General features: G+C 34.6%; 1 protein-coding gene across 2 annotated transcripts in view; it reads left to right on the top strand.

Moving 5' to 3' along the window:
* LOC118189581 (dynein axonemal intermediate chain 7-like) overlaps positions 1–9,358 on the top strand; it is a 94,553-nt gene extending 85,195 nt beyond the window's left edge. For both annotated transcript variants that reach the window (XM_085806567.1, XM_085806568.1), the window contains one exon: positions 9,087–9,358. In XM_085806567.1, coding sequence (XP_085662693.1) covers positions 9,087–9,215 — 129 coding nt within the window. In that variant the 3' untranslated portion in view covers positions 9,216–9,358. The remainder of the gene's footprint in view (positions 1–9,086) is intronic.
* The last annotated feature ends 8,562 nt before the right edge of the window (positions 9,359–17,920 follow it).

Genomic DNA, 17,920 nt, shown 5'->3' with positions numbered 1-17,920 from the left:
ACGTAAATGGTATATATTACATCTCGGAGAAAAGGCTCCAGATGATAAAGCTCTCAACCGATGGATGAAAAATTCAAAGAAATTGGAAGCGTGGTAAAAGGTGATGACCACGCACTTCGAACGCATAAGATAGTCCTGTGCTCCTATGTTAGAAGTCCTAAACGTCCATTACTCGTTGAAGTTTCTTTTGGGTTTTCCCAAAACTATCAATTAAAACGACCTTCATAAGAGTTTATGACTTCAAGCCTACAAGATTCAGCTTAGGCATGAGATTAAGACTGAGGGCAAAACTAAGCGAGTTGAATTTGCTGCTTTCATGATGAGGAAAGCATCTTAAATCACAATTTTTTTCACAGACAAGGCGACATTTCATATCAAAGGGTGTGTCAATCGTCATAGTTTTCGCATTTAGGGATCGCAGCAGTCGAGTGAAAGCCACCAGTAAGTTCGTCGTTCTTCAACAGTGAATGTCTAGTGTGGCTTGCTGTACGATCGGGTTGTCAGGCTTTTCTTCCTTCTTCACAGAGACAGCATAACCGGAAGCATTTATCAGGATATACTGGAAATTTATTTCTTTCCACAAATTGATGATTCGGAAATTGTAACTGGGAGTAACGTCGTTTTCATGCAGGACGAAGCTCCTCTTCATTTCTCCTTTTCTATACGTGAAGCCTTAAATGAGAGGTTCTCTAATTCATGGGATTGGAGGAGATGATCTAATTATGTGGCCTGCACGAAGTCTCTATCTTACGTCTCTGGACTTCTTCTAGCGATACATTAAGAACATTATGTACACTGCTCAAAAAAAAAAAAAAAAAAAAAAAAAAAAAAAGAAATGGGACAGTGCTATATCTCCCGTTCTACTGGGCCGATTGACAAAATTCAAACTGCGTTTTTCATGTCTCGAAAGCGCGACTTAGGATATATATTAGATTTATATATAGCACTGTTCTAACATAGGTATTTTGACACAAAATCGGACTTTTTCTGAAATAACATACCAATTTTTTTTCCATATTTCGATTCTACGGCTCAAATTATGCCAGAATACCAAGTTTCGTAAAAATCGTACGAGTAGTTTTTAAAATATTAGCTCTCAAAATTTTAGCTCCTCAATGTTAATTGAATTTGGCAAATATTTATTAATATCTCTTTTTTTACTAAACTTTTTTTATTTTTTCTCTCACATTTCGAAATTTAGGTTCATTCCAAATAAAATTTACCCATTTTTTGTGTTTTATTTTTTAAATTTCTATTTTTAAATAATTTTTATAAATTTTTTGAAAAAAATTTTGAATTATAACCTATAAAATTTTTACCATCATTATAAAGTAGGTGTATTTTTAAGCATATCTGCAAAAAATTAGACTTTTTTATTCAAAATTTTCTAAGATATACACGAATTTACATATTTTCGCGTTTTGAAATTTGGCACCTTTTTTTTTGAGCGATAATAACGCCAAATGTGGTCTATGGATTTTTGTTACACTCAATTGCCACAGCTATTTTTAACCTTAAATTTCAAGTAAAAATTTACGGAGAATTAATTATATGAAATTTTTTCCCACGATAAGGCGTAATAAATATTTATTAATACTATATGAAAATCTATTTTTTAAATTATAGATGATATTATTCAAATTTTTAAAATTTTTTTAAAATTTCTCTCTTTCTTCCTTTTTTTAAAAAAATAAGAGTACATTTTCCTAAGAGTAAATTTTTACCTTCGGGGTTTTATCGTCTGCTACTTTACTTCGTTTAAATCGAATTGTCTAAAACTGAGAATTTTCGTTTAATGTTTATTTGAATTTAATGAAAATATTTTATGACATTAACTGCATAATTTATTTCTAAACAAACTGTTGCTTTTGAAGTGGCTGAAAGAGCGGCAGATACTATCATCCATATTTTTAAAGCACAGTATATTTTTATAGAAATATAAGATTTAGAATAATCATTTTTATAAAAGTCAAATTATGATATAAACATACAACCCTGTAGAGACTGAATTAATGGAAGTTCAATGGTTATGTAGAAATGATCTGCAGCTACTTAATGGCTGGATAAGTCAGCAGATTCTGTGGACAAGCAAGAATAATTATATAAACGACACCCAACATTCTGTATTTTTGTATTTAATGTCAATTTAATCTGTAAAAATGTATTTTTGTGCGTAGCTTATTTTCATTATATTTTTAAAATTCTAATTTAGAATGTAATTGTCTAGACCTGAATCCTAATCATCAGTAATATAATAAGTAATTATTACGGTTATTAATAAATCCTTCTTATAAAGTAATTGCAAATATTTCAAAAAAACTTTCTGTCTGAATGCAAATATTTTTCTATGCAAAATTTTTAATTTATATTAATCAAGATTGCACACGATATTATTTATTTGCACTTCAGTTTTTACCGTCAGCTCTAGTAGAAGTTACAAATCAATTATATTTAATTAAGGATTGGATTGGATTATTTAATTATGGCAAAGCACACGAGGGCTATCTGCCTAAAGGGAGGGATGCCTTCGTGGAGGACTTTCTAAGGTAAACTGGCTCGTATACACGTTACACAGGGGGAAAACCACTAAAACGCCCATGCAGCCAGCCCGTTCACGGGTTTCGAACTTCCGACCGAACTACCAGTGCTCAGCGTCTTTACCGCTCGGCCGCTTGTGGGCTATTTAATTAAGGAATGACCATCTAAATTTAGAAACAGCGTACCGTAACAGCAATTAAATTATTGGCGCCGTATCTTTCATGTTACTCCCGATTGGCAAGCTACATGATTTTTAATGAGTATTCGGGATTTGCTAGTAACTTCATTTGGAAATCGCACTTAAACTAGGTTAGTTGGTTATTTGAACATAGAAAGAATATGGGAGCTATTTGGTTAAGATGCTTTCATAGAGAACCTTTGTAAAGAGAACCTAGAAAACTACGAAAACCAACCATCCAAAACCCTGGGTTAGACTTCGCAACAAACAATTAGTATTTAACAATCTTCAAATGCTAGGCAACTGGTGAGGCTCCAATTAAATCTCCAATTTAATATTTTATTTGTAAATATTTAAAATATTGTTGTATACTTAGACACAAAAAGCAGAACTGCCAAGCCGTAGTGCAAATGAATATTCATTTTCTTTTGCAATAATTGTATTCACTTAATATTCTTGGAATGTGAGCTAAAGAAGGAATGTTCTCGGAAGATTAAAGAAGTGTTTAAATCCAGTGATATAAGGTTTGTCTTAGAAGCTCAGGATCAAAACGATTCTGCAATTGCCCCAGTAGTTGACTTGTAAATGGTTGTGAATTAAGCAGATGACTTTTAATCTTACGTTTTCAGTCAGACAACGTATTCCAAATGTTTTGTATTGCATGATAATGCATCTTTTCATTATTCAATAACCAGTCGGAGAACCGCTTGTGTTCCGAAAATAAGTATGTGTACTCAATCGTCCTGCATGTTTTTCAAATTTGTCTTCTTGTGATTTTTTTTCTTTCCCAAAAACTAAAGTTGCCTCTCAAAGGAAAGTTTTTTGATATTGAAGAGACAAAAGGAGTATGACATCTACTTTTAGAGGCATGTCGAAAACAGATCTCTACAAGCCTTCTCTTCCATTACATGTTGTGCAGTCAGACAAAAAGTTGCATCAGCGTAAATTCTATAATCTATTTTTATTACACTCTGATTACTTTACTAACATACAGTGAATATATACTAAATCTTTTACATCAGCTTAAGTAATTCGGAATTTTTGACGGAAATGTTGTCGGAACTAGGACTTAGAAGATAGGTCATATTGAATATTTCGATAATCCAATAAATTCAAGGTCGAAGTTTCAATATTTTATTTTCGGAGGGAGGGGAATTTTTTTCAGTTTTGTTCCATTATCCTAAGTATATTTGCTTCGATTCTTTATTTTTTCTATAAAAGCGGAAATCTTACGCATAGTATACATATAACGCATAGCTTCAATTAAAATTTAATAATATACAGGGTGTTTATAATTAAAGTTCCACATTGAAACGGTCATAAAACAAAAACTACTGGATCAAATGTTATCAAACCTGGTAATCGTGTAAAGGAGATCATAGGAATTTATTTTCCGCGAAAAAAGGGAAGTTCCAAACCTCACCACCAGGGGGAAAATGGCGCTGTATGCAATATTTTTAAACGAAATATGGGTCGGAATCTAACTTAACCTTTTGTTACACGGGTTTAATATGTTGCATACCCTTAAGAAATTTTGAACTAAGAAAATTACCATTTAAAGGCGTTAAATTCGATAAACGTCGAGTGCACCATCCGTTTAAGTGAGAAATTCGTCCGTGAAAACCACGAATTAGCGATTAGAAAATGTGAGATCGCAAATCACTCGCACAAGTGCGTACAATCTGGAAATCGTTTTCTTACCGATCGCTAATTTGTAATTTTTGAGGCCTGAATTCGGCCCTAAAACATGAAGATACTGATTCAAAACGCTTTTAATCGATTTGGGGTAAAAAAAATCCCTCATGTTATCTATCTAGTTCCATTGCATTCTCCTACTACATTCGATTGCATAGCAGTCATTCCACACCGTTTGGTGTGGAATGACAGCTAGTTTTATAACTGAACCATTTTTATCTGAAGAACAGTCGACAGCTGGACCACTGTGATTGCAGCTCACTTAGAGTCAATGTTAAAATGTTTCGTGATACACGAACTGCAGTAACGTGGCATTTTAGACACTACGATTTTTATGCACGGCTGGGCCCCACCTCACGTGTGTCGCACAGTTACTTAGGCAACATTTCACGAATGAACGTCTTATACGCCAACACTTCCCCTCTTCCCACCAGACCTCAACCTCTGTGACTTTTAGCTATGGGGTTTTCTCGAAAGCACTGTTTATGGTGATAATCTAAACAATTCGGCAGAAATGAAAAATGTTAAACACTGACATGTCTGTAACATTCCTCCCGATATGCTAAGAGCTGCTGTTGAGAATGCTGTAACAGGATTTAACTTGCTTTCGGAAAATGCTAGACGCTACATTGAACATGCTTCGTAACACGTTTCGGAAAATATTAAACACATTTTAAGCAGATGTTTTCGTGTCTTATTTCATTTAAGAATCTTGTATACAGCGTCATTTTCCCCTTGGTGATGAGTTTTTTTAACTATTTTTTCCTCGCTGAAAATAAATTCCCATAACCTCCTTTACACGATTCCCAAGTTTGATAACATTTGGTACGGTAGTTTTCCTTTTATGACCATTTCAAATTGGAACTTTAATTATAACCACCATGTAAATTAAACTTTAAAAATTTTACAGTTTGGTTCAAGTCCCAGCTTTAAAAATATATATATAAATATAATCTTTTATATTAATCCTCTTAGAAAGAATGTTTTAAGAAGCTAATTTTTCTCTCGCTTTATAGATTGTATAAAAAAACATGATCTTTAATATGATTTAGATTGTTTCAGCCCATATAAGAATCGGGTTACTCGGTGGTACAGAATTAACCCTGCTGGACTGTTTTATTTCTTTGTCATTTAGCAAAAATCTTTTAATTAAAATATTTATCCTTTGGACTTCGCTTTTTTTATTTATAGTTAAAATGACTAGAAAATGAAAAGCTGTCTTCAGCTGAAACGCAATTCATGTAATTGATATTTTAAAAAATTGACAAGAAAGCAAAATTTATGGAAGTCTAACAATCGAAAAATCTTAATTTTCTTGTGTGTGCACTGAAAATAACTGTAGAAAGAAAGAAGAAAATTAGGGAGAAAAATAAGCAAAAATTCGCAGAGAAATTTGGCTGTCAGACATACCAAGATGTTTCAAAAAGTTGGACGCTTTTGAAGATAATTTCAGGATACTTCAATGAATTTAGGTGATCAAAGAAAAAACACTTGGACGTGTACACCAGCAAATACCATCAATTGAGCTTGTGGTTAACAGAAAAGACAATATGATTTAGACTATATGGTTGTATAAATTTAAATTACGTTATAGAACATCATATCGTATCATAAATGGAGAATCCCATGATTTTCTCATTCGAATTATTTGAAGATTCAGGAGTTTATCCAGTGATGTATGTGGATGTCACCTAAAGATGTTTTTTTTTTTTTTTTTTTTTTTTTTCCTCCTGATGAAACAGCGGCCGAGCGATAAAGTCACTGAACGCTGGTTGTTCTGTCCGAGGTCCGAATCCCTCGAACGGGCTGGCTGCTTGGGCATTTTCGTGGTTTTCCCCATGTGTAACGTGTATGCCAGCCAGTTCCCCTTAGAAAGTCCTCCACGAAGGCATCCCTCCCCTTAGGCAGATAGCTCTAGTGTGCTTCGTCATAATTAAATAAACCAAAAACTCTTGATGAAACCAGTCATTCCTTTCATCTCATACCTTCAAAATGTTTAGCCTCTAAAGACTGATAAAGGCTCTGACCAAATATTGATGAAATGGATTGAATTGAATTATTAAGTTACGTCAAAGCAGGGCTATCTGCCTAAAAGGAAGGATGCCTTTGTGAAGAACTTTCTAAGGGAAATCATAAGCTGGCATACACGGTACACATGAGAAAATCCACGAAAACGCCCATGCAACCAGCCTGTTTACCGGGATTCGAACCCCGGAGTGAACTATCAGTGTTCAGCGACTTTACCGCTCGGCCGTTTGTGGGCCTTTATGAAATGGAAGGCGATAACTTTATTTAAAATGATTGTCAGAAATATCAAGATATTTCGAAAATTTGGATGCTTTTTAATATACTTGCGGAATGCCTAAAGAAAAAGAGGAAGAATAAAGTAGAATGAAGAAAAAGAGCAAGAATAAAATAGAATGCCTGAAGAAAAAGAGAAGAAAAAATACATTTTACGGTAAAATTTAGTATTTGTATTTTTTTTTTTTAAATTTAAAACTTTTTAATCTTATGATATTTGATTTTTACGATTTCAAAAATAAAATATTTGACTAAAATATGAATAACATTTAAGAAGCCAAATGTAGGATAAAACTGTGTAAAGTAATGGGCACAATGATAAAACTGTTTAAAGCAGTGTATGCAAGTCATCCTAAGTTAAAATGTCGCAATCCTAAGTTAAATGTCTCTCTTATTTATATATATCTTTTCTGAACGGAACATTGAAAGGCGTGTTAACTGTGCTTTACTGTATTTTCTCTTTTAATATATGCAGTTTTCAAACGCATCGTAGTCTGGGTTACAAAGTAATCCTCCGAAAGAAACGCAATTCAAATAAATAAAATCAAATTCTGGAAAATTTATATTAATAAATATATTTAAAATGCTCAATTCGAAGGAATAAATAGAAAATTTTAAAACAATTATCTGAAGAGACAATGCAACACAAACAATTAAAATAAAAGTTAAGAATTTAAAAATTACCTAAAATAATAACTATGACAAAAAATATATATAAAGAAAACTATTTGAAAAAAAATAAACGCTGCACCTTTATTTACGCAGTTCGAATAGGTAAGTAGAAATTTTTAAAAAAGTTATTCGAAAAAAAACCATGCAACTTAAACAATTAAAATGAAATTTGAAAAAGAATAAATTACTTAAAATAATAAGTTATAATTAAAAATATAATATAAAGAATATTATTTGGAAAAAAGGAACGATGGTGACCTTTTTTCCGCTAACGGGAAAGGAAACTAGGTTGCCATATATTAAGAAGTTCGCCAAGTGAACTATTCTTGGCGCATACTGACAAAAAAGTGCCAACATAAATTTGTGAATTTCTCCGTAAATTTAGCTCCAAATTTTACAAAATTTCATATTTAGGCGTAATTTGAGTCATAGAATCGAAATATGTAAAAAAATTGGTATGTTATTTCAGGAAAAGTCCGATTTTGTGTCAAAATACCTATGTTAGAATAGTGCTATATATAAATCTAATATATATCCTAAGTCGCGCTTTCGAGACATGAAGAACGCAATTTGAATTTTGTCAATCGGCCCAGTAGATCGGGAGATATAGGACTGTCCCTTTTTTTTTTTTTTTTTTTTTTTTTTTTGAGCAGTTTACTTGAAAACATCACTGATATCAGCTATGTAAAACATCGAATCATAGTCACAAATGAAACTGTAACTCCACAGATGCTTCACAACATATATGGAGGGAGATTGAATTTCGTACTAATGTCTGTCGCGCGACTAATGGTGCGCATATTGAAATGGATATAAAGCTTTGTATTTTTAGTCCAAAGGGGCTTTGTCCCTGAAGGACTATTGTTTTCGTTTTGGCATTTTTCGCGAATCACTTTAAAGAGCGTATCACTTTTCAAATTGTTGCCACCAAATGTAAGAGCCCTGCATTATATTTGAAGAAATTAAGTAATGAAGAATCTGCATAAATGTATGCATGTTTCTCACACTGTGATAAAACAACGGTACATAGAACCAACCAGTTTTTTAATAACGTAATCATACTGCGAATATGGGCATCTGAAAGCCCAAATTTGAAACTTGGAATTTGTTTATTACCAATTTCCTATTTTGAAAAACTTTAATGAATCTTTGATTACAAAACTCCACAATTTAAAAGCGAACAATGGCAACACTTTACGGGGAGGAGAACCATTTTATCTCTAGCGCGCGGAACTGTGTATCGGAAATTCTAAAGTTATGCTCATTTTAAAATTACTTTGCGACATTGCTGTTGAACTGAATTTTGCAAGTGCAAAGAACATGATATTTAACGAATAAAGGTAACACACAAAACGTTAAAAAAAAGCATCTTTGGACGTAATTTAAAATCTGAAACCTTTCAGTTTATTATTATTATTATTATTTTAGTACCAAATTTATGGTTATATGTATTTATTAATTTTCATAATAAAATTTTGTAATGCTGGCATTCTTTTCCGATGACCCTGTATTTCGAGCGTGTATATTACTATTGCACTCAACCTGTCCATTTAATTTGAGGTATCAAACAGTGCAGAGATCTGTCGAATTAATATGTTGTTTAAAAATCATTAGTATTTTGAGAACTTTTCTCTTAAGATTTATATTTGCATTTTGTGCACTTAAGTATTTTTATTATTCATTAATTTTATTCACCTTATAGTTTTACAGTGACTTGTATCAAATAGTAACTGAAAGATGTGAAGAACCTTTTTCCTTGGCAAAGGATTGTGCATTCGTTAATTCAGTGTACTTTTTATTGAGTTCATGTAAATTGCTAAGTTGCTCATAGACAATATGAAAATATCCAAAGTATATTATTGTGATGAAATTATAGATGCATATATGTTGAAGTACATGTACTAAAATAAAAGGAAATTCCACCCGTCCAAAAAATTCATGAATTTATCAATAAACTGACTTTTAAAACAGTCAAAACTAGAAATGAATTTTGTTTTATTTTTTACAAGATTTTATGTGTTATTGTATTAGATAATACGCGCATGGCAGCATTATGTGGACATGCCTGTGCTTAGTGGAGGAGTTCCGTGATTGATTTCAACGAAGAAGTCACCTTGTAAGGATCTTAAGTTTTACTAACGTTTATTTTATTTTAAATCTTTACTATCACTTCTTATTTTCTACTTCCGGCCAGAATTAAAAGCTTTAACTTATTTATGCAAATTTGTCTTGCGAACGCCAAGTACTTAAGTTGTGGCTTTTTACCAAGCAAGAGAGAGGAAGGAGTGATTAGGAGCAGGCCGCTTGCCATAGCAGTTTTACTCGGTTGCTGGTTGCCTTCAAGGCCAGAGGTTTAATCCTCTTGATAATTTTAAACGTATCGTAGTGTTAACAGTTCTCTGTACTACATACGGCCTTTCTGTTAATATACGGCCAATCTTCAAGTAGACACTTGTTTATTAATCCAAAGTTAGTTTAGTTAGAATTTAGTTAATATTTTTATATTCTTACGTTCAGACCACAAGTGGTTGGTCTCTGTATTCCGAAGTCCAGAAATCATTGTAAAGAGAGAAAAATAAAGGGTTTCGTATACCCTTCCTGTGTATCTTGTCTACTTCCCACATTTATTGAACATAGCTTTAGTAAGCTCCCTGTTCCGAGTCAGGTCATTTAATGTTCCCAAAGCAAGTAAGGAGGAACACTGAACCTGATAGTGGCGCCCGACGAAGAAGAATAACCATGGCCGAGTTTCAAGAAGAACCTGTGCTGCCTGCAGAAGCGGCTCAGAATCCAGAAATGCCAGCTGCCGCACTGGAAGGATTTGGTTACATCGTCCAGACCATGCGCGCATCGATGAAACCAGAAGCAACATTTAATGGAAACTCACCGGTGACCAGTTTTTTTGGAAAAATTGGATGACCACTTCATGCTGTATCCCGTGCATGAGTTCCAGAAAGTCACCTTAGCTACCAGCGCTTTGAGGGGCCAAGCGCTTAATTGGTTCAAATGTATCGGCAGAAGCCTCTTGGGTCAAGCGGGAAGTCCCACCTATACTTAGGAAAATTTCAAGACTGCCTTAGTAAAAGCCTTCCCTGTCGTAAGAGATCGTACAATATTAGAAGCGGAACTATTCAGCATATACCAGAAACGAATTGAAAATCTCTCAAGCTTTATTTTAAGAAAAATTCACGTCTTCAAACTCTTGTATGGAAACCGTCCGGATCCTGAGATAATTCAAGTGATTTTGCCGAGGTTACTTCCCCAAGTACAAGACTTTATTAAATTAAGGAATCCGACTACACTGGAAAAGTTATTTGAGCTAGCAATCCAGTTTGAAAGTAGAAGAACGGCGGACATTGAAAGAAGACGCCAGTATGAACAACGAAACCAATTTGGTGCGCAAACACCACAGCAAAGTCAAGAACACGGCTACGGAAGCGAAGCGAATCAGTGGGCAAGGAAACCCGAGTATCCAAAAACAACCGGCGAACGTCGACAGTTCAAGTAATCCAGGAAAAAAGTCTGAAGGCCAGTGGAAAAAGAAGGAAAGCACGGAAAGGAAAAAACAAGATTTAAACTAAAACGGATTTCTGCCGAAGGGAGGGTGCGGAAATCCGAAGGCCAAGAAAACCCCTCTTCCTTCAAGTTAAATACAGTGATGGTGAAAAATTTGACTCTTCCAAAGACTGAAGTGTTGGTGAATAACATCCCAGCCACCGCACTCCTGGATACAGTGTTCCTGTGTGGCAGAAGATTTTTTTAGGAAGTACTTTCGGAATACCGCATATATAATTCGGATAATACGACAGTGTTAGCTGCGCAGGGACAAAGATGCAAGTGCATAGGTAAATTACCGCTATACGTTCGTATCAAGGACGAACAAGTAAAGATTATGTTTTTTATAGTAAAGAATTTTCAAGCACATATCATCTTAGGGATAGATTTTTTTTCAGAGGCAGAAGCAACGCTGGATTTTAACGAAGCGTCCCTTAAGCTGACGATGAAACCAGTTCGAGAAGAAAAAACAGAACCACCAATGTTAAACCTTGACCACCTGCCTAAGGAAGAGCAACAAAAAATCCGACAAGTCGTAAGTGAGTTTGCTTCGTTATTTAGTGATATTCCAGGATTTACTCAAGTTACTAATCATAGTATCGACACCGGAGATTCACTGCCAGTTCGCCACAAACCATACCGATATGATAAGAATAAAGAAAAATTATAGAGTGGCACATAAGAGATATGTTACGTGAAAAGATCATAACGCCCATCTCAAGTAGTTATGCTAGCCCGGTTGTTTTATGTAAGAAAAACAATGACTATCCAGTAACACATCCAAAAAGGTGGCGTTTTGCGATTGACTATCGTAAATTAAACTCCATGACTAAATATCCGGTATATCCGTTACCTATTGAAGAAATTCTAAGGAACATAATTTCTACCAAATACATGACGACTTTAGACTTAACGACTGGTTATTTTCAAATAGGGGTTAGACCGGAAGATGTGCCTAAGACTGCTTTTATAACCAAGTCTGGCACTTATGCATTCCTGCGTATGCCGTTTGGCCCTTCAGGGGCACCGGCAACATTTCAGCGATGTATGGACATTGTGCTAAGGCCTGTTCTTGGAAAGTCCACATTTATCTATTTAGACGATATCATTATTACTAGTGATAATCTGGACCAACATGTACAGGATTTAAGACAGGTGTTTTCTTTATTAAATGAGGCCGGTCTAAAAGTTAATGTCGAAAAGTGCAAATTTGCAGCCCCTGAATTAAAATACTTAGGTTACAAAATATCTCAGAAAGGAATCGAGACAGACGAATCAAAAATAATCGCTGTGCAAAAGTATCCGCCGCCAAATACGGCGAAGAAGCTCTCTTCTTTTCTAGGACTTTGCTCATATTATAGGTCCTTTATAAAAGATTTTGCAGCTATTGCTGAACCATTGTTAAAATTAAAAAGGAAAAAGGCAAGATTCTCGTGGACGACGAAGCCAATAGTGCTTTCGAAAAATTAAAGCAAGCATTAACGCAAGCCCCTGCTTTGAAATTTCCTGAAAAGGATGAGAATTTAGAAATTTCAGCGGATGCTTCGGATTATGCGGTAGGAGCGGTACTTTCGCAAAATCAGCAGCCCGTGGCATTTTTTAGTCGAACTTTAAATCAAACACAAAGAAATTATTCCGCGACCGAGAGAGAGGCACTTGCAGTTCTGTTAGCAGTGCAAAAGTTCCGAGTATATTTTGGAAGGGCGCCAATAACAGTGTATTCTGATCATGCGGCGGTAACTAGATTGTACTCAGGGAAAAAATTATCCCCAAGGTTAATAAGATGGGCACTCAAGTTACAAGAGTATAATCTGGTAATCAAGCACACCCCCGGAAAGGAAAATATCGTAGCAGATGCCCTATCCAGAATAAAAATAGATGAAGAAGGTAATATTGTAAAGGTGGCAATGCTCACAGCATGTACAATAAATTCCTAAGAAACTGTAATAACAGAACTGGGTAAGGATCCTGAAAATTTTAGCCACCAAGATATTGTGGCGATAAGAAATAGGGCGGCCCATTATAATAATAGTTCCCATTATAATAATTAATTATAATAATAGGCCACATGGTCTATTATTTTATACAAAAACTACAAATTCCAACAACGAATTTCGACCTGTTATCCCAGCTAGTCTTAGATTAAATATCCTTCAGGAGTTACACGACTGCCCTTTAGCTTCTCATGCTGGTATTCGAAAAACTATCCAAACGCGTACGCGAAGCAGTCTATTTTCCTGAACTGCAAAAGTTAACAAGGGCGTATGTCCAGTCCTGCCTAACATGTCAAGCAGTTAATTATATTAATTTCCGCCCGGCCGGGTTTCTAAATAGCATTAAATCCGAACTTCCAAATGAAATAATTGGCATCGATTTATTGGGCCCTTTCCCAAAGAGTCAGTTAAATAAAAGTCGGTATCTCCTTGTTATGGTTGATCATTTATTAAGTGGACCGAAATTGTTCCCTTAAAACGAGCCTCCGCGAAATTAGTTACTGATTCTATTTTAAATAAATATATTTTAAAATACAGGGCTCCCCTAAAAGTTATATCGGATAATGGTCCTCAATTTGTAAGTAATATATTTGAAGATATGTGCCAAAAACTGGGCATACGTCATTTAAAAATGGTCCCGTATCGGCCGCAATCAAATATAGCGGAACGGGTCAATAGAAATATAGTGAAAATTATCCGTAGTTATGTTAAAAATTTTCATAAAAGCTGGGATAACTATGTCAATGAATTAGCTTTCGCCCTTAGGACCGCAAAACATGATACAACGGGCAAAAAAAATAACTCAGCAAAACTGCTGAGTTATTTTTAGGCAGAAAGATTATAACGCCGTTAGATAAATTATTTTATGTTCAACAAAGAGCCCCAGAATTTAAAATGGGTGATATAGAAAAATTAATTAAAGAAGCAAAAAAGAACACTGAAGTAGCACAGAGAAAACATAAACTTTATTACGATATGAAACGACGGGGAGTAACTAAGTAGGAGATGAAGTATTAAAAATTAAGCATTCACTTTCTTCAGCACCAGAAGATAAAACCGCCAAATTGTTTCCACGATTTGAAGGACCATATGTCATAGAAAAAATAACTCAGGCTGTAGTGGTGTTAAAAGCCAGGAATGATGAAACATGCTCCGCAAACATTGACCAGATAAAACCATTCTATGACCGTAATAAAATGCAAATATTTAAAGATCTTTTGCAGGATCCGGCACGGCAGGCACAAGCTCCAGAGGTGGAACAACGACAATCACAAGGGCAAGCCATTAGGAGGCAGGAGCAATTGAAAAGAAAGTTTCCTCGTTGGAAAATTGAAGGTAACAAGAAAAAGAAGCCGTTCCACCGACCAGAAAAGAGAGCGCACGACCACCCCCAGAATGAAGAAGGGAGAAGTACGACGAATGCAAAGAGAGCCAGGAGAAATAACGGCAACTATAACCCGGCTCCTAAACGGAAGATCTACCCATCGGACAGGAGTCTACGCAGCAAATGTCGACGAATTGCTGAAGGAACACCAGCTGCGGAGGCAAAGAAACAAGGAAAATTTGAACAGCCAGCAACGAGATCCAAGCAGGAACGAGAGAGAAGTGTCCCGGTTCCGCCAAGACCAGCTGCCATCAAACGGCCAAGACCACAGGCAGAGGCTAAAAAGAAGGTCTTCAAGGGTGACCGAACTGGAAGGAAGAGAAAGCTCATAGAGGAAGGCACTGAAGGGCGAACCTGCACAAGAAGGAAGATAAACCAAACGCTAGTCTTTGCTACCTTCCAGGACTGGGCAGAAAAAAGAATGTCCGAATATCACAAAGATAAGTAAAACTTTATGTTACTTTGCAACCTTAAGTTAATCTTTCATTCTTACTGCAAGTGGCAGAATTCAAGACGTTTTACCTCATGTGAGGTCTACCTTTATCGCCAAAAAGGCGAGAAATGAGTTGTTACCTATTTTGGTATTATGTTTTTCAATTACTCGCGAGTAAAACTAAGAATTAATGTATAATAGGAATGTGTAAATACTTGAATATTGTAAAAGTTATTGTATAAAATTTTATTTAAAACATTCTGGCAAGAAAGAAGTCTTAGGCTGAAAGACTTTTGAAATGTAGTATTTCAATGGAGAAGAATTGGCACTTGCTTGGAAAAGAATAGAAGTTAACAATGTACTACTAATGTATGTTTTAAAATGCGTAAAATTAACGGCATGTTAATATGTCCTTATATACAATGTGAACTGTTATTTTAAACGTTAAGAAATACTGTGATATGTTAAAAGTGAAAGTAATGCCAAAAATTTTAACTAATTCGTGTGACTGTAAAAAGAGCAAATTATTGTAAATATGTGTTAAAGGTTGAATGAATGTTGTTAGGCTCTCTGACGCTACACTTCAGAGATAGCCACTTTCAGAATAGTACCTCAGGGTTTAGAGATGAATATAAGGTGTGTTATGAGGTCTTGTTATGTTGAATTTTAACACGTTAGTGTTTTGATTGCAGGCGGTAGTGTTGAACACTTGTACATAAACACGTTCGTGTTTGGTGTTTTCTTTTACAACACATGTCAGAGAGCACGGGGAGAGAATTAAATAAAGTCATGAATGAAATAAGAATGTTAAGAGAAATATAAGTATTCATGTTACTTGCCATTTAATTGTGTAACATTTCATTAAACTAGTTTTCCTTCCAGATCTCTGGAAGGAACCAGATTTCAACTAAAAGCTCCTGTTTAGATGTAGTACAAATGAAAAGTAATTGTACATGAAGTTGATAATGTAAAAAACGATTTTTTTTTTAAATTTCTAGTTTCTAGTGAGAAATGTTTGTAAAAGATTGGCCTCGCGTTAGATTCTAGAGCTAAAAGTTTTCAACAAGGTCGTTTTAGACCTCAGTTTCAAACTAATTATCTCTGGCGGGAAGTATGTAAGGATCTTAAGTTTAACTAACGTTTATTTTATTTTAAATCTTTACTATCACTTCTTACTTTCTACTTCCGGCCAGAATTAAAAGCTTTAACTTATTTATGCAAATTTGTCTTGCGAACGCCAAGTACTTAAGTTGTGGCTTTTTGCCAAGCAAGAGAGAGGAAGGAGTGATTAGGAGCAGGCCGCTTGCCATAGCAGTTTTACTCGGTTGCTGGTTGCCTTCAAGGCCAGAGGTTTAATCCTCTTGATAATTTTAAACGTATCGTAGTGTTAACAGTTCTCTGTACTACATACGTCCTTTCTGTTAATATACGGCCAATCTTCAAGTAGACACTTGTTTATTAATCCAAAGTTAGTTTAGTTAGAATTTAGTTAATATTTTTATATTCTTACGTTCAGACCACAAGTGGTTGGTCTCTGTATTCCGAAGTCCAGAAATCATTGTAAAGAGAGAAAAATAAAGGGTTTCGTATACCCTTCCTGTGTATCTTGTCTACTTCCCACATTTATTGAACATAGCTTTAGTAAGCTCCCTGTTCCGAGTCAGGTCATTTAATGTTCCCAAAGCAAGTAAGGAGGAACACTGAACCTGATAACCTTGTTAATTGCAAGTCATTTCTGAGATACTTAAAATAATAATAATAATAAATTTCGTAAGGTAAACAAATATGGTGCATGAAGTGATTTAATAGCAGGTCATTCAAAGAGATGCCTTTATCAGAAAAAATAGTAATATTATGCAACAAACTGCAGAAATAATTCTGATGTCATAACAAGGGTTATACACGAAAACAAAAAGGGCAAACTGGGCTGTTTACATAATTTTACTACACAGATTTATTAAATATATTGTACACTGTAGACATGGTATATAGATTAGTTATTTTCAAGTATTATTTGATACTTTGGTGATATTGCAAGCTATTGTAAGCTCTCATATTGAAAGCAAATGCAGTTGAAGAGGAAAAGAAAGATAAGTTAAATAGCGAAATTTTCTCTTATAGAGAAGCGATATATGCTTTAATGTATCCTAGGTGTAAGACCAGATTTATCATACCTATATTCATGTTCTTTCACATTAACTTGAAAACCTTTATAATACAATTTATCAGAATAGAATGTGTAATCAGATGAATAGCAAGTTATGTTACTGGGAACATTAATTTCAAAAACAAATATAGGCATAAATCAAAGTCTTCATAACTAATTTATTTCAATAACATTCAGAAAATTTAAAGCATGCAGATAGCACTATAAGGTTAAGAAAAGATCTGATTTGCAGATTTCAAGATTCAACATCACTAAAACTTTAAACACAGGATATTTGAAATTTGTTCATTTGGAAAACTGATTCCAAAGCTCAAAACAAGGGCAAGCATTTCATATGAAATGTAAACATATTTTAAGAGGGCTATTACATTTGCTGCAACATGTACATTTTCTTAAGATGATTCAGCCAATGATAGTCGAAATATTGATAATCGTCAGCTGGATCAATTTTTCCATTAGGGCTATGAAAACATCTTTCACGATTATTTTTATTCTACCATTTACTGATGGAATTAGAAGATGAGGACAATTCATTTCTTTGGTAATCCAGATTTAGATTTATTACTACTGGAATGCTAAAAATAAAAATAATGCTTTAAGCCTTATAAGGTATTTCTCCCACTTTCCTAGCGTGCCTTCGTGGTGTAGTGGTTCTGCACGCTGGGCCGGTATTCAGAAGTCTGTGGTTCGATTCCCGGCGAAGGCAGTTGCTCATTTTTCATCTCTCCTGCTTCCAAAATATACCTAATGTCTCTACACCCTTAATGTAGGGATTTCTTTAAAAAAAATTCTTCTGTTGACTTTTCACTAACAACATTCACTGAAGTACTAGAAGAAACTTACTCTTATAACTGATACCAATCACTTTAGCCATGAATAAGAATGTACATGTTTAATTTTGTCCTAGTTCGAATGACGATTAAGATTCATTATCCATAACTTAGGCAAAGCAAGTGCATGACAAGTCTAATTCTTCAAATGTACCCAAAGAGTTAATTACATA

Source organism: Stegodyphus dumicola, chromosome 12 (genome assembly GCF_044657685.1).
Source record: "Stegodyphus dumicola isolate Sdum_Otavi_A_Nest chromosome 12, ASM4465768v1".
In the NCBI taxonomy this organism is placed as follows: domain Eukaryota; kingdom Metazoa; phylum Arthropoda; class Arachnida; order Araneae; family Eresidae; genus Stegodyphus; species Stegodyphus dumicola.
The sequence above is the reverse complement of the archived record's forward strand: the minus strand, read 5'-3'. Positions and strand labels throughout refer to the sequence as shown.